Genomic DNA, 22,735 nt, shown 5'->3' with positions numbered 1-22,735 from the left:
ATCTACTCCACACATATCAAGAGCCGAACATCACCTATTTTTAAGCTCCAGGTAGGGGCGAGGCTATTGCCATTAAAATCCTGGAAACCAAACATGAATTCAAACTTATAAAGTCGAATTCAGTGGTTTACAGTCCGAACCGGGGTTCGAATCCGTTACGCGTTTTCCGAACAGGGATTAAGCTAAAATAAGATTTGTTGAAAACAACTTTCAATATCAGAGTATACACAGATATTTTATCTACTTACGTAGACCACATGCGAAGCTAGTAACAGACAATCAATCGAGTTTCTCAACTTAGACAAAACTATGGAATGTATCTGTATAATAATTTTAGTTAGGTATTATAAGCAATTTTTAATTAATATTCCGAAATGTTGATGTTGAGAAGGCAAAATAATTAAAGTGAGGCAATAACATCAACGGCATCAGAAACGAATATGCCATTGATTTAATTTTAATATTATTTTGGACGTTTCTGACGCCAACTCGCCAATTAACTGTCATTTTTGTTTATTCATGACGGCCCAGCAGATTGAAGTGGAATTTACAATACCTTTTAATATATATCTTGCAATCACGTAACGCGCAACTCTTTCATGTTGAGTAATTTTGCATAGTTTTATAACCTTTGATTTTGTTTCAGATTCCGATGCCGCAATATTCAAAACATCACAAAGTATTATAAAAAAAAAAAACAATAAATGTATGAAAATAATGTAATGTTTTTTCTTTTTCCTTCATTCCCTTTTAGGTATAAGTGGTCTGAAATATATTTCTTCTATTGAGAATTTCTATCCTTTAGAATAAGTGTTTTCCACGAGTTTTCCAACTACAAGTACTGTTGGTACTTTCTGAAAAATGCTTAGGCAAGTAGGTACCAGAAACAGCTGAATAATATTTCACCGTATGAAATCAAAATTGTCATGATCCTCGTTATAACTTTAGCTTGCATTCCTTATAGGGTTAAAATATTATATATATGAAAAATATATTATGTCATATATACACACTAAATAGGAGACATGAGTAATAGTCAGATGGGAACGAAAATATTTTATTGCAATAAACTAAATCACTGAAAAGAGTACGCCACCTCCAGACATTCACTAAGCATATTAAAGTAACAAATTACAAATTCGATATTAACACATAAATCCTAATAAATATTTATCGATATCTAAATATTTACATGTTTGCTGTAATGGCAGCACATAGTCTTACACACTACAATCACCATTCCGAACGTTACCTACAAAAACACGAGACCGTCCCGGGTGACCGGCTTCAAATCGAACCTACATTTACTTCTTGTTTGTGAATTGTGACAGGTAAATATTGAGAGGACACTGTTGTTATTAGCAATCGCCGAGATTTATAAATCTACACGATATTAGTTAAAATACGATATTTTATTCACAAAAGCTGAAATAGATTCCGAACTAAATAATTTAATGCAAAAAATAGGATAATAGTCGTTACTAGTCTAAGTCATCAGCCTCAGGCGAGGCGTCGTGCAGCGGCGGGTCCTCGTCGGCCAGCTCGCGCCGTCGCCGGTCCAGGCCTTCCGCCGCCGCCGCCTCGCTCGCCGACACCACCACGCTGCTGCCGCTACTTGGAGCGCGCTTCTTGTCGCCGACATTAGCAGAGTTACTGCAATGCACGACCTTCACCTCCATATTGGAATTCTTCCTGGCTATCTCCTCTATTCTAATATTATCGCCGCTAGCGCTGACGTTCTTGTCGGCGTTACCAACTAGACTGTTGTCGGCGACTCGCTCCTCGTTCTCGGTCGACGTGTTGGTTCCCGTAGCGATCGTTTCGGGAGGCGTAGACCGGACGGGCGCTACGTCACCGGTGTGAGTGGTGTTGGTTTGTACTGTGGAGACGGAAGGTGAAGTTTGCGTGGTAGACTGGGCGGTGTTGTGGACAGTCTGCGTGGTGGACTGCGTAGTGGGCGGCGTGGCCTGCGTGGCTGTGCCGGGCGCGTCGTGGTAGGCCGCGCCGCTGGCCATGGCCGCGATACCCGCCAGTCCCACCATGCCGCCCATGCCGTGGTGCGTGCGCAGCAGCAGCTGTTGCAGCTGCGCCTGCTGTAGTATCACTGGAAGCTCGTAGTGGTGGAAGAAGTATAACATGGAATGCTGCAACAAACAAATACCTTGCACATTAGCTATTCCACACGAAATGTTTGCAACCCACCGAAATACGTGGCATTGTTGGGGGTTTATAGAAACGTGTGGCAATAAATATACGGTAACGAGATAAGCTACTAATAGCGGCGGCGGGCACAGACGTTCAGATTACGAGATACGTCCGTCGAACGGAGCAAAACTCCTTTAGACAAATAAATGAGCGACTCGTGACAGGGTGGGTACCTTCTTTATTTATTTATTTCTGGGTCAAAGTTCCCTCCCCTCGCGACGTCAGACGTAAGTTTTAATTAAGAAACTTGTGACCGCTCCCGACTCAACTTTTATTTGAAATTATATTTTCTGATCCCTCGTTTTGATTTTTTCCTGTCGTCGGCGGGGTGTAACGGGTTGCCGGCGACGACAAGTTGCGACACCTTCATGATTTATTATTCGCGCCGTGCGCTCTGCCCGGATAATTGAAAGAATTTTGATCATCCATTTTGAGCTCGCCTCATGTCGCTGTATCGAACTCGGAATAAGTTTGAAATTATAATTGGATGTTATAAAACATTGCGGTGGAATATGAACGCCGTTGTGTATTAATAGGTATGATCACGGGTTTAAAGGTTTGTCAGTATAACATAACGGCGGTGTCAGTGTAGAGTGGGTGTAGGGTGCGCCAAGTTCCGCAGTATGGCCTTAATTAGCCGGCGCGGTACTGCCCCAATCTGTTCGCGGATCATCGTCATGGCAAATACAAAAAAGGATCAAACGTTTAAAAGGTATTTAATGGACAGAGATGATGCCCTTTTATACGTCCATTAAAATCAGTCGCTTTGAGATTTACCGCGCGCCTGTTAGATAGGTACGTGAATAAAAACCGGGACCTTTTTAATCAATTTTGCAGATCGTTTGTAGCAGATTATGTTGGGACTTCGTTGTATAGATTTAAAAAAAAAAACCTTCGACTTTTTACCTCGGGCGATCTGAGAATGATAAAACAGTATATAGGTAGGTACAACGATATAAATTCTAAAAAGTAAACGGTTAAACAAATGCTATTTATTATGAAAATGGTTCATTAGCGGTCCGTGAGTTTCGCGATATTTTTCAGTTTAGACCAGACCAGTCTGTTGCCTCTTATGCGAGTTGGATGTACACTTTATGAAGTCGAGGGGACTCGCGAGTGGAGCCGCAAACTGCAGGGTGAAACGCTGCTAGAGAACCGACTCAACACTTCAAAGACTCGGCAACTCTTTGTCGTGATAACATTTCTGCCCGCAAAATTGTCTTGAACACTTTACGGTCGGCGCGTTGATTATGCGAAAGACGGTAGAAAACTCTGACGAAAACAAAGTTATTTTGATTTAAAATGCAAAGAAAAAACAGCGCAGTGTGCTCGAAGGACGGAATGACATTTTTTCAAAATAAACTCCCCTTTCATTTAACTAATCCCCCGACAGACACAAAGTACTACGTATTTTATTTTAGCAAATTAGATACGAAAACATTAAAGTTCTGAAGTCAAAGAAAAGAAGTAAGTATAACTCAATAGATTTTACATTTTGCAGCATCGAAATATTCATTTTGAGATAGTTTAATGATATATTTGCATATGTATAAGCGTATTACCCGCGCTGAAGCCGTTTGTATACTCTGCATGAAACTACGTAACCACAAAGTAAGCTGCTCAGTGTGTTTGACTTAGTTTAGGTATAATTTGCAAGAGATCTGGAAGATTACTACACTATACCGCGCTTCCATCACGCCGGGTTCTTGCTGTTGATTTAGGACTTGACAGAAATTAGCTCAACTAACGGCTATTAAATCTTTACTAATACTGCACCCTTAAGTTTCCCGTTTTACTTAGTGAGCTTGGTAACTATTATAACAATCCTGAAATCATAACCGGTTTTAGAGGGATTTAATCAATCGTAATAGTACAATTAATGCATAATAATATTGTGAATAACATAAACAGTGTTATACGCGCAAAACTGAAATTATAACTCATTAACTGAAAGAGACCTAGGAAGAGTATGTTTTACTCCTTACTCTGCTTCACAAAAATTGCGATATCCATATAAAATCTATTGGCAAATTGAAGAAACGTAGACAAAATTTAGTGATTAATTTAGCCGACTCGTTCAAAGCGTAGAGTCGAGTCAGAATTAATGTGACGAGTGAGTGGCGAGTGGTGATGGTATGCGCGCCGCGTCCTGCCCCGGCCTCGTGAAATATGATTTTTATTAATAAGTTGACACGCTCGATGATTATAAGATAAGCCCCCACTTTGCATTCCGGAGGGGTCCACGTTCCCCAGCCCTCTGCTGTAATCCTGCAGAGCCTACTCAACGCCTCCGTCTTCGTGTTAAGCGCATTCGATTTTCCTTGCTATACCATTTTGTGCCTTTCGTATTAGAGACGAATAATGGTTGGGGAAAGGTTTTACTTTCTAATATAACTAAAAATAACGCAAACTAGTAATGTGTTAACGAAGGAACCATAATTATAATATTTTGGTACTACTTTATGTTTGGGATCGCGGATTGTGAAAAATACGTATGATAAACTCTGCAACTAAGTGTAGAGATTCATAACCCAATTTTGCAAAAATAACTTTGCATTGTTAAAATGGTTCAGTAGATATACTACTTTAAAAACATGGTTGTATATTACAACTATTTATTATTATTAGTCAAGTTAGGCACACAGGTCCCAAACCAAAAAATAAATAACAGTACCTAAAGTTCCTAAAATTTATTACATACTTAGAACCTAAAATGTGATAAATTGAAAAACCAACAACCGAAGCTGGGTGATAGGATAGCGAACGGCAACTGGAGGGACGAGGCGGCGCATTCCGCGCATGTTTGGCGAGCCAGCGAATTTGCCTCCACTCAGATATATTGCTATATTGATTCGCTATTTTAGAGATATATAATGTAGCAACTATATTTCCTATCATAATACGTAAGGACTTCAACAGTAGCATGTATGACGAATAGGATTTGATATGATTTGATTTCAGGTATTATTTTGTGGGATCCTCTAGCACGGAGTGTGGTAGTTACCAGGTATAACTCTACCTCAATATATTATTATCATTTCATAATGATCTATTAAAATTACATATACTTTGAGATTGTACGCATTTAAAAAATATATGATATTATGCCGTAAGGTTCATACGTAATTTTTTTATTTTTGGTAGACGTGTTAAAGAAGTCTTCAAGCTTTTACGAACTGATAAAATGATATCGTTATAAGTAAAATAAATTAAAAATATTGTCCAGTTATGATTTCGAAAAGGCCTCGCGCACAATGCTGTGTTATATTATGTGTTATGATTACGGCATTAAACTTGAGTTTTGTGAGGTGACACCCGTCACGACTCGTCACAATAACCTATGGGGACGTGATTCTTTGACAAATGCTCGCGGACGGGGCCCCTCCTAAGAAGCTTTCCTTTAGCTGGAAAATAATAATAATATCTTCACGCATGTGGTTTTAAGAATACTCGAAATGAAAACGTAGGCATGAGTAAAAGTCGACGGAATTTAGATTCATTATATTTCAAGTGCATTAAAGTTTTTCTAACAGATATTATTTTAATCGAAATTCTTATGATATACGTATATATTTTCTTTTTATTTAAATTCCGAAGTAAATGGTTTTAATTTAATTTCTGGCAATTCAATACTAATTCAGGATTTTTCTGAATACTCAGTGGGTCTATGTAATGACGTCAACTACTTCAACCTCGGCTTTGCTGTAGAGAAGCTGCAGTAGTTTTAGGCGGATAAGACCTTTAACTAAAAATATTCAAAAACTAACGATTCAAAGTATAACTATGTTACTCACCGAATAAAGATATTTTTTGAATTGGAGCTGTACAGTGAAGATAAATTCATCATCATCATCACCAGCCCATTAACATCCCCACTGCTGGGGCACGGGTCTTCCCTATGGATGGACAGGGGATCGGACCTTAAACCACCACGCGGGCCCAGTGCGGATTGATGGTTATTAACGACTGCTAATGCAGCCGGGACCAACGACTTAACGTGCCTTCCGAAGCACGGAGGAGCTCGAGATGAAAACTTTTTTTTTGTGGTCACCCAACCTATGACCGGCCTTTGCGAAAGTAGCTTAACTTCAACAATCGCAGACCGAGCGCGTTTACCGCTGCGCCACCGAGCTCCTCAAAAAAATCGGGAAGATAAATTAAGTGCGTGAAATCACTACGTACTACGTACGAATCCCAGCGGTCGCCGTCTCGTGACCCTGTGTACCATTGTACCGCTGTCGTCCTCGCCTTTTATTACAACATGCTATTTTTTCGCTGTCCGATCCGTAAGATAATATTTCAAGAGCCCAAGGATCCACTATGATAGCTTTAGGACGTCGTTAAAATGTTGCCCTTAGGCGCTTGAATACATATAGTTATTATAAGTTTTGCATCGTATAGGGTTATAAGCTTCACCTCATTAACTGAACGGGGCTATATAGTAAATTGCTTCTTCTTCTTTCATTTTTTTTAATGAGTTAAAACGTCTGCAGCACACTTTTCGTTGTCTGGATGATTTTTACATGTTTTCCAAAAGAGATAATAGATAATGGGGGAACGAAATAAATGCTACCTGCTTAGTTTTAAACGAATGCCGAAAGTTGTTGACAATTTCATTTATCTATGCAGCCAAGCAGAGCAGTAGCGGCAACTAGGTTGAGCACTTTTTACGTTATGATGACGTAAGTATAAGTACATAAATTTTAGTATTATCTATGTTTAGCACGGCTCACTATTCGTGTTAGATTTCATGCACGCATACAATTTGTCGGCAACAGCGTATAGTTTCGGGCAGCAGAGTGTCGAGTGGCGAGTATTAATAACAGTGGTATGGCTGAGCTAATATCGCTTTAAACAAACAGTTTATCAAGAGTACAGCGAGTCACCCGCCCCGGGCAGAATGACCGACATCAAAGACCGGAGTACCGGACATATACACAGCCTACACATGTTAAATACACTTGTAATGAGTTATCATAATGCCGTATGCGGTGCTATGATGTAGGTATGGTCGGTGACACAGGCAAATGGAATATTGTAGGCAGCTGACCCACCCGCGGGGTACACTACAGCCTAAGTATTCAGGGGTTAATTATAACATTGTTTATAGCGCACCGGGATAGGACAGTGTAATTGAAACTTAACATAGTATAACGTTTAGATTTAAAATAGATACACACACACACACATACATAAACTCACGCCCGTAATCCCAAATGGGGTGGGCAGAGCCACAAGTAATCAAAGACAACTTGTAGCCACTGTTGATACGAAAATAGATATAACCTTATATTATATTTTCTCTATGCAAGTAATGCTGTAAGAAAAGTAAATTAAAGAATCGAATAGTTATTTATCTGGTAAGCCACGTGCAGCGATGATTGCTTCACATTCAGTCCCGGGTTAGTGAAAATTAAAAATATTTATCAGAATAATTTTGGCAAAATATACACCTGGCTTTATAGTCACAGACCGAAGGTCTGTCGCTCCTAGGTTAGACTAGTCATTGCTCAAGTCTGGCAAGAAATCAAATGCAATAAAAAGTGATGAGAATTGTAACATTCGCATATTTCGTTGTGCGATTTAAATCACCATAAGACCACATTCGTGATGAGCGCTAGTAACGAATAAGTCGTTGACAACCTCAGTTTAGTCACATCTAGGATATACTCAGTTAAAGCCGAAACGAATTATTTTACTTCTGGCGTTTAACTACAAATCGTATGTAGGTACACCTAGGATTGTCTAAAAATACATCAGTCAAAAGCGAAAATAAGAATCTATTTCGGGATTTTCGGGGTTTGCCGAAAGCGTTGGTCAAACCTAGGATAGACAAGTCAATTCAGACATACATCGTCGTTTGACTAAATAACATATACATGAATGCATATAATCACGCTCGTATCACTTTCGAGCTAGGCAGAGCCACAAGTCAGCAATAAAACAATCCGCACGCACTCCTGGTCGTTCGGCTTAAAATGACGGGTTTTTCAGCTAAATTGAATATTGCCGCTCAAATGCATGTCAAGGGCAAACAACTTCTGTTACAGTGCAAGTTACATTAGCTCAACTAGTAGGTAATTATCATCTTCATTGTGGCCCGTCATCTATCCGGCTTTGGTAATAGGCCTCTTCTCCTCTTCTCCACTTCTGGTGTCATGCGACCTTAGCATACAATAATTGTGGCCTGCATAGCTCTGGATGTCATCGACCCGTCGCCTTGAAGGTCTGCCTCTTCCACGGGAAAATTACTTTGTGATCCCTAGTATGGTTAGGACATTACAGCCTAATCACCTGATTGTCCGAAAGTAAGATATGATCCGTGCTTAGGAAGGCACGTTAAGCCGTGGGCACACGGTAAATAACAAGATGCTATAAAACAGTATTAGCACATGTCTAGCGCGTTTGATATTCATTAAATATACCTAGATCCTTAATAAATGAATAAAGTAATCCGCGATGGCGCATCATGGTAGAGTACGCTCTCCCACCGGTTGATTGAGGGGAGGCCTGTGCCCAGCAATGGGACGTGTATAAACTATTTATGTTTATGTTAATATATGTAAAGAGTTATACAGACCTGAATGAACAGCCATGAGGTGACCAGGGCGAGGCTGCTGTACTGGCCGTTGAAGCGGTAGTGGTACGCGTAGAACGAGAAGTGGTACAAGTAGAAGAACCTGAGGACAATAACACAAATAGGTACATGTATAAAAATAAGTATACTCCATTGTCACCGGACTAGACAAATATTTTGGTTACGTAAGCGAGTCCGTGAATACAGGATAACCCTAAGGAAATGTATGTATAGGTATTTAGTTGTTTTTGTAAGGTTAACTTCGAATTGACAAATCAAATTGTCAACGACACCATCAGTTTGATAGACGAGGAGCGCTAAAAATAATCCACACTACCACCAGTACAAGTGTCTCGTTTGCAGAAAACACTCTGTGAGAAGATAAACATCGGCTGTAAGCTGGAGAGCGCCATAAAATAGCAGAAGCTATCTTGTTACCACATAGTGCCGGCGCAACAAGTATCCAGTCTCGCCGCGATGGCCGGACGTTATTGGTAGCTTATTGAACTCGCCTTCACTTCCAAGATATCGGGTAATATGTCTTTACTTATGTTGTAATATGATGCTTGCCCCTCGCTAGAAGCTGTTCGTAGAGGGAGGATGATGATGATGATTGTGCAATGTATGTTCATAGCAGATTTTGAATAGGGCGATTATTAGACTAGAAGCTTTATATCAAACTAACATTTTACTGGGCTACACAAAACTACACTTTAGGCACCTATCAGGAAGATAATAATGGGTTATCACATTGAATGTGTCTTTTGGCGATGCTTGTTTAAACTGATACAGAAAGTATTAAATTAGAATTTAATTCCTAAAACGTGAATATCCAAAATGAACATAACATAGCGTCGCGCCTGCATTTCCGAAGGGGTAGGTAAGCAGAGGTGTATAATAAATATACACCAACGCCTCGCCAACATGTTTAAGTTCCATGTAAGGGGGCGAGCGTATTGCCATTAACCGAACAAAAATTCTGGAAACCACGTGATATAAGCTATCTACTCGTATGATCCAAATATGTCAACGACGGGAAATAGACCTGACCTTATATAATTATGTATGTGCTCAAAAATACTTAAGTTGAATTCATCGTGAGGAGATGTATCAGACAGCCGAGAATCAATTATAACACCGCAGTAATGATCCATAGAGTGTTGCCAATGCAAGTCTTGAAAAGAGCACCGTCGTCGCTGTGTAAGCTCGTCACTCAATCGTCGCCGCAGCCAATTGCTGGCATCCTATATTCCCCGCTTCTACCATTACGTTCGTTATCTGCTTATTTCGGTGGATAAATTCCCAATGTGCGACGAAGGCGACAAACGGGCCCCGGAAAAGGGGAAATGTCACCTCGTTATCTGAAAAGGTTGCAATTTTATTTGAAATCGATATTCACTGAAATACACATTTTTCTTGGTGTTGTGCCGACGATGTAAGAAGATGCCTTTTTGTGTAGGTCGTCCTTTGTTGGCGCCCGAGACGGTTTATTAGGGGAATTTGGTGAAGTTGCGCACCTAATTCCTTCTTTTCATTGGAGATATTATAATGAGCGCTTAGCAAATAATTGGCAACCGTTACCTGTCAAAAGTACCTATACAATAATGCAATATATATTTTTTTTATTAAATATAACCGCTAATATGATGCATCGCGAGTATAAGTTTACTAGAGGTGAGAACCGCAATTAACGGAGTGGTATATCAAATATTAGGTCATTTAAAGTTATAATTAGAGTCACATGGAGTGAGTGCGACGTGACGGCAGCCGCGATTACCATGTTAATACGGCTACTAATTACTTGCTCGAGATTAATCGCAACCGTAGCGTATTAAAACATGTCAACATATTTAAACGATCGATGAAGTTATTTAAAAATATATAAAATTAGCTTTTTCCAAAGTAGATACGAGATTAAAAGTCAAAGTGTTATTTACGCTATGATACACGTATTTACGTTACAAATTAATTGTTATCTGAATAATGCATGGTGTTGTATTTTACATAGTCTTAAAAACACTTTAGCGAAACAATATAAAAAACAAAATAACAAGCAAAAGGACACAGTAAACACCGAATCCAATAAAATGTTCTTTGCGAAAACGTCTTACAAAGACAAAGAGAGAGATGCGTCGATTAAGTTCTTAAGGTTCTTAAGTAACAATTTCACGGGCAGATCGCTTCCGGAATAATTTAAAGAGGGGGTGAGGACGATTCTTCTGTCCGGTGCTAAGCGGCTTGCCAGCCGGCCAGGCGTTCTCTTCCAACGACATCAAACAACCAGATTACGTAAGCATTAAACATACATGTAAGGAGAAACAAGCGGCGTTTTCTTAATGTTATTTTGTCCATAAATATTTTATAGTCCCCGGCTCGCAGTAATGGAAGATGTAAATGACGTCACAAGTCTCGGACACTTACGCGTCGCTCAATTTACTTTCAGTATTCATAATCGTATTATCTTCCCTTCGCAAAGTAGGTTTACGGTAATACAAAGTTTCCTCTACTTCATGCTAAAAATGTGCCAGCGTAAAAAGTAAGATGAAAAATTATATAAGAAAAAGAGCAAGTTAAAGGAGTCTTTAACAAAGAACGTCAGTCTTGTAGTCTGAAAGCAATTTAACCCTATGAAAGTAGAGCTAGGATAAAGTAAGTCACGTGGAGCGATTCACATCATTAAAATAACGTACTTATAAACAGAACGGAGGCGCGGGCTTGTATAAAATATCAAAAGTCGAATGCCCATTTACAATTTTCCTTATTACATCAAAATTATTCAGAAGCCAGATAGGGGGAGAGGCGAAACTGAATCTTGTTGAACTAACTCAGTGCGAAATCACTTTCGCCTCGGCCTTTGATCTCGACTGCGCCAAAGGAATGTTATTCAGTAAAAACATGCAAATTCGATAAAGTATAACACAATATTACGAAGAGCAGCTGCGAGCCGCTGCCGGCTCGAGGCGGCTCCATCGTGTCGCACGCCGCATGCGACACACCGGCTTCAATATTATTTATTAGCTTCCGGGAAACAATCCCTTTAAATTCAAATCTAAACTTCATTTAATTCTCATGTTTTCATTAACATCAAACATGTTAAACAAGTGGATTATGATGCATTCTTGCCAAACAACGCATTCGATATTAAGCCTTGTGAATACTTCATGATTTACCTTAGCGTCTAATGGGTTCCTGAAAAATGTAAAAGGATGATTGCGTAGGCTGCCTTTTAACACAAATTGCATTTTCTGAACTCACTTATCTACGCTTTTTTATGCTTAGAAAACCTTATGACGTTAGAATCATAATTTATACATCTCTACGTAATTTCTTTACGCGCTACCTTCCTATAATTATGATGTTATACAGAAATAAGGATAGAGCAAAAGGCTACATGCCTTAAACTTATGAGAGTTATTTCTTTGAGAACCTCTCAAAAATTACACTTTCCGCGATAGTATCGATATATGTGTTCAATACAACAAATAACTGCCTACTTATAATATCATGGACCCGTGTATTCTATGTATAGCTATAGTTAAATTTTAAGGGCATATGGATTAGATGAGCATTGAAGGTTGCTAGTGACACATTAATGTGCTCATTTCAATGTCACGTTGCATATGAGTAGAAGACAAAGCGAGGCAATGGAGCCGCTGCTGGCAGGGCTCAGACCGCAGGCATCCGCAACCCCGGCCCACCACTAACGAAATGAAATTCCGCGGACGCCGCACCGCCACTCGCCACTGCGACAATACCAACTATCCAATAACTCACAACTAACCCGCTTCGGCAATAACGCATCTCACTTTATTAACATCCGACTACGAAAATTCCTCTGCGAAGAGTTATAAAGTTGGCCAATTTCAAAATGGTATCAGGTATTAGAAGTCTAGTCGGGGCCTTATGTATACAACCCTTAATATAATACGATTTTATTACTATCTTGTCATGATTTAAAGACACGTACGATCTCCTCACTTAAAACGTATTCACGTCACCAAATTAATCTTGGAATTGATCACAAAGCGCAAGCGGCAACAGTCGCGCCCCTCCTACTCTGCATGCTATGAATGAGAAATCCGGATACCGAGGCAGTGAACGGCACAAGTTGGTGTCGATGCTAATCGAGGGTGGAAGTTGCGATCGGATCCGACAAATGCGGTTCAACACACAAACTTGCTCCTGTCGCCCAACTTCGCCCTGAAGCCCTAATCTTAGTATAGTTCCAGTACCACTGCAGGAAATTGCTTGGTTTTAAATTATGAATTCGTTTAGGTTTATCTGCAAACTTTTCTACATAGTCTTTGGGAAAACAATTCGAACTTTATAGGGTTCGGCTTCTTACAAAGGAACCGTTCTACGGTACGCTTATCTCGACGATATGAATTAAAACAAGTCAATAATAATACTTAACGTTAAAATGAAATATGTTTATAAACAAAAGACTGACGACGAAAAGTATAGGGCAAACGCAGAGCATCCAAAACATGCTTGATAATTTCCCCGCGGTACGGTCTTCCTTTAAGATTTGAATAAAAGCTTCCTATTTATTTGCTTGCTAGGTACAAATAGGAATAGCAACAATGAGATAAAAATGTATTCGATGGCATTGTTTAGAGTCTTAAACTGGTATTAATGAAATGTTTTAGGAATATAATAATAATTTAATATTAATAATAATAATAATATTCTTTGTGAGCAGAGACATCATTTGGCAACAATTGTAACGTAACAATCGCAATTCCGGTCCAAGAAGACAAGTGCTAAAGCTTCCGCTAGGTTTGTCAAGGAAGCCAAGTACAAAGATATTGCGAAGTTGGCAGAGGGTTGCTCCGGTCTATTTTAAGATTTGAATAAAAGCTTCCTATTTATTTGCTTGCTAGGTACAAATAGGAATAGCAACAATGAGATAAAAATGTATTCGATGGCATTGTTTAGAGTCTTAAACTGGTATTAATGAAATGTTTTAGGAATATAATAATAATTTAATATTAATAATAATAATAATATTCTTTGTGAGCAGAGACATCATTTGGCAACAATTGTAACGTAACAACCGCAATTCCGGTCCAAGAAGACAAGTGCTAAAGCTTCCGCTAGGTTTGTCAAGGAAGCCAAGTACAAAGATATTGCGAAGTTGGCAGAGGGTTGCTCCGGTCTATTTCCAACCGAGGGCAAAGTTTAGCCGACAGTTCTGGATCGCCGCGGATTGCCGACTCGATACCACTGAGTTGTTTTGCGATAAACCCTCCACAACTCCGACAAGAAACCTTTTAACTTTTCAACATTTTTGTCGAGTCCCAAGTCTTAAATTTTTCATTGACGTTTATTTCTGGTAGTGGATTGCAAAGGTTTGCTTCGATTCAATTGTGTTTTAAAATTCTAACTTGAGATTTCTATGATTATTATAAATACAATCCGAAAACAATATACGTCCTTATATTCAGCCCTAATTAGTATAAATTGAAAAGGATATATATTATAAACTACTGATATTAATGATCATACTTAAGGCGTGAGTCGGAGCAATTTGTCGTTGTCTAAGGAGTGCCTGTTGAATTTTGCTGTGACTTTGACCTTTCAGCTTTTAGCCGCTTAGAAACAGTTTGAAGGTAGACGGGAAGAACTCAGCGGCTAAATCGAAATGGCATTCAGCGGGAATATTAACTTTTGAATGGCAATTCTTAGCAGTTAAAGAGCAGGACCAGTACGGTCACGTGCGGCGCGATCACGAAACGTTTTTAGAGCGTTTCCGCTTTTTGAACCGCCACGTAATATCACGCGGTTCGAGGCAAATTTTAAAACGATGCGGAGAGACTTTTAATATTGCCACGTATTAAAACCTCAATCGAGAAGTCGTTGACATCACTCGCAGATTAATGAATTAAAGAAGAAATATCTTGTAGTTATAAGTAACTAGGTACTGCTTTATACTACAGCCCTTTCCGAAAAGAATAATAAACTAAATAATACATAAGGTGTAAAAAAATATTGTCATTTTTATAGTAAACATACAATTTGATTAAGTAAATTAATTGGCAACTCCAAGGTCGTTCGGAAAGTACGTAATTTTAAATCATTTTTTAAAGATTGTAATAATTCAATTAAATCAGTAAGTTATTAGTCTAATCTTAGTCTGTGCTTCGCTTTTTTTTTACAATAGTCCGGCTGTTTGACGACTAGGCTCCGATAAGAATGATTATTCCGGCACCAGTTGGCCGACTCTGGTTTGTTAGTTGTAGAAGAGGACCACGTTTGAGGATAAAGATCATGGATCATGGATACTTCATAATAACTTGCATTTGTTAGTGAACATAACAAGTAACATAAATGCACTGAAGTACTCAGTCTTATTATTAAGTAGTCTTCGTAGTATGCACGTCAAACACAAGCCCCTTCTAAGACAGAACTCAATTACACGGCTAAATTATTGATCGTTTCGACATGTGATCGTTTCGAGTGTTGTAGGCGCGCAACCCACGTGAACGCACGGCGCGGCGCGTCGTCGCAGCGTCCTTGTCGAGGGACCCGACCGGCTGTTTATTTGCCGTAAGACGTGTGTCGGTGGTGTTATTAAATTCCCGTCTTTTTTCCCTAATCTCGTTGTCGACACGCCCCGCGGGCCCTCATCGGAAATGGCATTATTTCCCGGACGAAGCGCCCCGGAGCGGACACCGGATACTCCCCGCCACCAGTCTTGAGGCCACCCCCAAACTCTCGTTTGAGAAATTTCAGCTATTTCCTCGGCATCCGTTTTTACATTTCTTTGTCTTCGGAGCGTCAAGTTTTAAATTCAATAATAAGCTGCTTACTATCACTTCGTTCACACCCCCCGTTTAAATCAGAATAGGTTCATATCTATAATCATACTTTAAATCCATTATTATTTCTTTTGGATAAATAACTTTGGTAGAACAAAACGCCCGAGGCTTTTATTACGGGCAATTCCATTAATTTGTGATTTCACTTATTTGAAAAAAAATGAAATAACTACTAACTCGGACTGCATAGCCACCGTGATAATATGCAAATAATTTAATCTTATTAATGTCTACACTAATGAAGCGAATGAACATAAGTCAGCCGCTAATGAAATGAAACACGATGCTTGTTTACTTTCACCGTTCAACCAGGTATTGTGTTCGCAGGATCGTTTATGTTGCCTACCGGTTATCATAATATTTTCCCCTGCCTTAGATAATTCAGGTATCAGAATATTCGATATTACCACTCCAAATAAAAACAAATCAACGGTAAATTTGAAATCCGTGCGTAAACATCGCGCAGGTAATACGATCATAGTTGGAAGAGTCCCACGTAACGTGAGGCCTGTTTTTTTTTTTAATATTAATACTCATTTCTTGAAAACATTCCAAAGTCACAATTTTTTACCGGCTTAAAATAAGTGGAAAAATGTTTGAAACAACGTTTCCGTGTTTACCACGTGATTTCGCCAACCGCAGAAATATAAACTTTTATTCGATTGTTTGGAAAATAAAAGAGAATTTGCTTGGGCACGTTGCATTTCTCACATCCCCAATATTTGTCGCTTATACCGTATTGTGTGAAAGTTGAGCCACCTGCGAGGGCTTATGAGCTCTGTCCGCTCTATTGTCCGCAACTTCTGTGCAACTTTGCCCCCACTTATTGTGAGAATATGTTCAAATATCAAAATTTAAGCGTCACGCCCACGAAAGAATCTCAAAGAGGAAAATATTTCTTTTCAAGTACGCTCTTCGTGATATATTTTTTTATTCTGTCTGAACAGCTTATGAGCATCCTACACGCATTCCGTTTCTAACGAGCAGCAATATTCTTCGATTTTCTCTTAGTCTACACTGCTTAAAGAGCAAGATTATTTGTAAGAAAAAAATACTGATCTGAAAATGTTCTATGATTATAAACAACAACAATATAGTGCATAGCTACATCCACCATCATGAAGCATTACTTACGCCGTTCTAGTTTACCGCTATAGTGCTTTCATCGCTCGGGCGCATTGTTATTTCTTAGAAAGCACTGAAATATAGCGACCATGTTTTGCACAAAAGTGATCTTTGTTGCAACTTAAGATTGTCTGGGATTTTGACCACAAATGCACGGAAAGATAAGACCTAAACGTTGGAAGTTAAGAGTTAATTTAGCATGTTTCGCTTGGGCCACAGGTGCGGGTAGTTTCGCAACCAGAGACGTGGGTGAGTCATGCTTGTTGCAGCGCCGCATATATCTTGTCTCACTCAAAGTGTCACTCTTTGCTGCAATTTTTATGCACTTAGTCTACTTTATACAAAACATTTTCTTTTATATACAATACAGTATTAATATAAGGATAATGGATACCACCTACTGATTTGTAAGAAATGACAGACACATGAAAACGGCTACTCACGCCGCCATTAGAAGCCATTAATTGAAAACTCAAGACACTATAGTACACCACAATGGGACATCAACGGCAAGCTTTGTAACATATCACCTGCTTTCCCGTCCCAAGTGACACGTGCCCTTGATATTCATTTATCCCCCGACACAGGTACATAAAGGCAAAGCTCGGGTTATCACGGGGCGGTGTGAGGGTGGTCCATTAAGTTCTCAATGTCACACACAATGGCACAAAGGACGCGACGGACGGCCGACGCTAGCCAGTAACTCGACACTAATAAATAAACTATAGATCAGTATTATATGATATGCGCCATCACCGCAACCGACACTATGGCTGCTGGCACACAATGACATTCATGTCATGTCTGAAAACAAGACATGTCAGAAAATAGATACAAAAGGTTGGATAAAGGATAGGTTCACTTTCAAAGACTTAAAAAGATTGGAGAATTTGAAATAAGTACATTGAGATTAGATATTTAGCAGTTTACGTGTAAATTCTTCTTCTCTCGGGTGGGTTGTGAGACCAATGATCGACCTAATCGCTGGTGTCGAGGTTACTATTGAGCCGCTAGAGGCCAGCGAGATTTGCTAATTAAACATACCTATTTACTTGTTACATACGTAAATAATTAGTCGTTATCCTCTATTTATTTTTTTTAAAGTAAAGATTTATATAGCCTGCAAACTATTTTCGCTAGGTCTCGTACACTTAGGATAAATGTACACTAAGTTGTAATGTTACAATGTATATTTTGTTAAATAAAGACATTTTACAGATCATCTTACTTTCGGGTAATCTGGCTGGAACAGCCTGTAAGTAATGCCCTATCCAAACTATGTGTCCCCACCGAAATTCGAACTCGAGAACTCCGGATCGTAGGCATTGAGCTCAACCACTGAACCACCGCGGTCGTTACGTGTAAGTAACATAACATAATATAAATGGCCTATTTACGTCCCACTGCTGTACCCGGCCAAGGCCTCCCCATCAACCGGAGAGGGTATGGAGCATACTCCACTAAGCTGCTCGACTGCTGGTTAGTGGAGGTGTTTGAGCTGGTAGCCCGAGACCAACGGCTTAACGTGCCATCCGAACCTGTCTTGCGCGTGATAGTGGCTGCTGTACGTGACGTAATCGAATAGTAAATATAGGTGTACTTAATGTTGCGTAACGTTTGCGAAATGGCGCAACCATCTGAAGGCAAGTAGAGTATAGACAGGTCCTCAAGATGGGTGCACTCAATTCGATTCGGCTGGTAGCCGCGGCTTGTTCAAACATCTCAAACGCGGCGTGCCAAACATATCAGTTTCCGAGACTCAGCGGTGGCGCACCTCCACACCGTGTTTGTGTGGCAAATACGAGGGAAAGAAGGGTAAAGTAAAAAATGGAGAAACGCGGCCCAAATAAACACAAGAGAAATAACGACGTCAAACAATAATTGAAATCATAGAGCGCGGGGCGCGCGGCTCCGCTGGGGAGTGGTACGCGGAAGCCGCATGTGAGCGCCCGCCGGGCCCGCAACCTCTTACATAAACTTGACGCTATTTTGGCTTCTCCTTCAAACTTCTGTACATTTCTAAACCCCTTTCTATAAACTCACAAACGGGTCATTATAAGACTTCGTGGACAAAAACGCAATCAGTGTTTGGGTGAAATAACGTAACGTTTGCGGCTACGTACACACGTCGTAGCTATTAATCTCGCCAAATCGAATAAAAGGTAATAGAGTCTAGGGAGGGTGCGGAAAGATTGCCTGCGTCCTCAATGGGCGGCGAGCCCTCTGCTACCGCGATACCATTATTAGTGACTTAACTCAATTTGCGGCATATTGTTTGAGAGGAGCTTAATAAGAGACGAGAGGACGCGGGGCATTACCATGACTACACTACATCTGTCGCGGCCTTACCCTGTCCAACGTCTTCAAACATATCAAAATGTGTCTCCATTATATTTCCATATATTATTATGACACTAACGAGGTCGTAGCCTCTTCATATACCTTATTTGGAATATTGTCACCAAAGTTTAGTTTTCGTGTCAGGTTATTTAGAAAATATTTTTAAAACAATGAAATCGTAACTGAATACCAATTACGATAATTGAGTTAAATTGCTTGAGACGTATATTCGCTACAGTGGTACGGCCCGTAACAAATGCTGGAAGGAACTGGAAATAATTTGTCCATCAATTGAGAGTTATTTAACAGTAAGTACGTTTATTTGCACCACTGGCCCGGCCCTCGCTAAAACGGGACCACTTGGACAGAAAGGGCTTAAACTGTACGCTCTAAACATCAACTTGCACCTTAAAGCACCTACAGAAAGCCGATAATATATTTTGAAGATACAGACACTTACAGACAAAGAATTGTTCGAATTTCGGGTAAATTATTAAAACGAGCTGTCGAACAAACGAAATTAATCGAAAGTACTTTTGGGGAATTCTAAATGGTGGTAAAGGGGTGTTTTAGTTCTTTGGTTAGTGAGTCGAAGTTGGATCGAAAAGAAATAATAAACAAATGTTTCTCAAAGAAAAAATAATTTCCATATAAATTATGATTATGATATAAACATGTTATTGTTTATTTAATATAATATATTGATTATATATATATATATATATATATATATATATATATATACATATACGGAACCCTTATGGATTCGTCATGTCTGTCTGTCCGTCCGTATGCCACAGTCACTTTTTTACGAAACTATAAAAGCTATACTGTTGAAACTTGGTAAGTAGATGTATTCTGTGAACCGCATTAATATTTTTACACAAAAATAGTAAAAAGAACAATAATTTTTGGCGTACCTATGGATCCTTCCACAATAGCCGATCCTGTGCGAGATCCATCCAATCAATAACTTAACTTAAAAAAAAGTACATAATATTCAAACATCAATGAAAGTTACAAGGAACTACAAGAACTTTAGTTAATATTATGATACTTGCTGCTACGGAACCTTCCATGGGCGAGTCCGATTCGCATTTGGTCGCTTTTTTTATTTACCCACGACGGAACGGAGCAGGTATATGCGTTTAGGGTGAGAGATGTTTGTGTGTGCGTTTGTGCAAAGAAATGTTATTAATTATCTTCTAAACTAATAATCCGATTTTGATGCGGTTTTCAATAACGGGTTTGTGTTTAATGAGTTCATGTTATTAGACAGGTGTCATGTCTGTAACTCACTAGGGGGCGCCACAATATTAGAGTTTAGAGTCAATATTATTCGAAACGCCTCTTCAATTTATAATAGCAATTTATTTTATTCTTTTTCGATGATATTTTTACCGTCGTGGGTTTTTCCAAAATTTTTAATCCTATTCTGGGTACAATAAACTTTTAAATAAATAAATAAAAATAATGGATATTTTTAATAAATGCCAAATCACATTACCTTGTCAAAGGCTACTGCAGGAATAAACAAAAGAGACAAAAGGCCGCGTCTTTTTATTGAAAACCAGCAAAATATTGTAAATTACATTAAAAAATCCAACGTAAGTTGAGATCGATAGGATAAGATGCGAACAAAGCTAATTCCGATAAATGCATTAGAGTTGTTTTACTGCAAAAATACTTAATGAAGACGCGAGAGCTTTCTGTTAACATTAATTATAAAAAGAATATATTTTCTTTATGGGGGTTGTTAAAAGTTGAAGTGAGCAAGGTTAAAGCAGGTAATTATTTCCCTTAGAATACATACATTCATACAGAGACCCACGCCTATTACCTACCGGGGTAAGTAGACACTATGGAATTCCATTTGCTTTGATCCTGACACACTTTTCTTACAATAATAATAAGATAAAGGTCAGTCGATAATGAATAAAACTATTATTAAGTTTAAATCCTTTAAATAGTTTTTATAGAAACTATCGTTTAAATATCATCATCATCACTATACATATACGCGACATACCTAGAAACAGATGTATATTTTTTAATAAAAGTAGGTACTTACACATGGAAGTGGGAGGTAATCATGACACACGATATATTATTTTTATTTTGTAGATTCAGTCGAAACATATGAGTACATCATGGGCTGATTGGATTATAGTTTTAGTATAAAAATTGAAAATATTTTTCTAAAGAGAAAAGGAAGTCTAGAAACACCCAAAGTTGTTATTTCTCATCAAATACTAATATGACTTTAAAAGCGTATATGAGGAGTCTTTTAACAAGTGGGACTGCAGATTTTCTTCTGGTAGCTTGTCATCTTTAAAAAAAGAAAATGTTCTAAAATTAAAAACGTTTGCTGATCATTGAGGACCGGGTGTAGGGTGTCTCTTAGCGGGATTGTAAGTTGGAGCATTTTTATGCAGCGTTCCGTCGTCGTCGGGCAGGCAGGCAGGCAGGGAGGAGCGTGGCGGGGACAGCGCGCCGGGGGGCCGGATGTCATGGAAAAATTGCTACTTCCGAGCCGGGGCCGCACAAAAGGGCCCGTCTGCGATATTATTATCAAGTGTAGTGACCTCCACGGTGCTCTGTTACGAGCAGTCTATCAAAAAATATGTCAGCTCTTTTAGTGGATTCACGTGATATAGGTAGCGTTATGTCCGCTCGTGTTTTAAGACCAGTTTTATAGCGGCACAGTAAAACACGTGTTAGGCGGTTCACAAAGAATTTATACTTGGTCTAACGATAAAAGTAGATTAAATAAAAGTAACTATAAACCCAGTCCAGAGCTTATGCTATAATAAACACCTAAAGATCTCGGATTTTAGCAAAAAATACTATTGATATTATTATTTGTACAAATACGCAACGCGAGATTTTACATAGGTACAATATCTACGGAAAATTGCCTCCTTAGACGACGTCCTTTTCTATAGAAATAATCGTGTACATTCCTGTTTACGAATTGTAAGCACCCGTCAAAACAGAGGTCCGGAAGATGCGAGCGATTGTACCGGTGGATACGTTTTCAATTGCAGCCAGCTGTCAGTGTGCCAATTTCGCGGCATTCACAACAAATTACGTATTAAAGCGAGTGGAAGCGCAAACAAAACGGCCGTGTTCGTGACGTGAATTCAACGAGGCACCGGCTGCCGCGGCGTGCCCCGGACGGCGACGGCCCACTACGTAAACAATGTCATATTGTACCAATGTTCAGGTACAATCGCCACTCTAATTAAATATGCGTTTTGCAATAGCTTTTAACTCTCTTTTACTTAATAACAATAAATATTAAATCATTTATCATTCATGTTACCACAATTTACTAAACATGCTTCGTCGCATTGAATGGCTAACGTGACTTCAGATACTTGGTTAAAAAATATTTACTACATGGGGGTGTTTCTGGTAGCTTTTCTTTTTGGAAGTCAACTTCTGGGCCCTCCTGTACTTACATGAAAAAGTATACTTACGAATCAATACGCGATGTCAACATAATTTCAGCCAGGCAATATGTAATATCGCCAGCACTTTTATTTGCAAAACATTCATTACTCTGACCAACTATCATAACTGTGTATATCGAAATTAAAATTCAGCGCATTTTATCATTCGTAGTTACATGAAAATTCATTTCTCGCAAAATATTTTATTCCTG

At 39.1% G+C, this 22,735-nt stretch overlaps 1 protein-coding gene across 2 annotated transcripts in view; it reads right to left on the bottom strand.

The window, feature by feature from the left end:
* Positions 1 to 1,043: 1,043 nt before the first annotated feature.
* Positions 1,044 to 22,735, bottom strand: part of LOC126374670 (membralin) — an 87,919-nt gene continuing 66,227 nt past the window's right edge. For both annotated transcript variants that reach the window (XM_050021382.1, XM_050021381.1), the window contains exons 10-11: positions 8,786 to 8,885; positions 1,044 to 2,144 (exon numbers count right to left, since the gene is read on the bottom strand). In XM_050021382.1, the coding sequence (XP_049877339.1) occupies positions 1,482 to 2,144; positions 8,786 to 8,885 (763 nt within the window). In that variant the 3' untranslated portion in view covers positions 1,044 to 1,481. The remainder of the gene's footprint in view (positions 2,145 to 8,785; positions 8,886 to 22,735) is intronic.

The sequence above is a fragment of the Pectinophora gossypiella genome, chromosome 17, assembly GCF_024362695.1.
Source record: "Pectinophora gossypiella chromosome 17, ilPecGoss1.1, whole genome shotgun sequence".
NCBI classification, from domain to species: Eukaryota; Metazoa; Arthropoda; class Insecta; order Lepidoptera; family Gelechiidae; genus Pectinophora; species Pectinophora gossypiella.
Note: the sequence above shows the minus strand (reverse complement) of the source record. Positions and strands in the feature narration are given on the sequence as shown.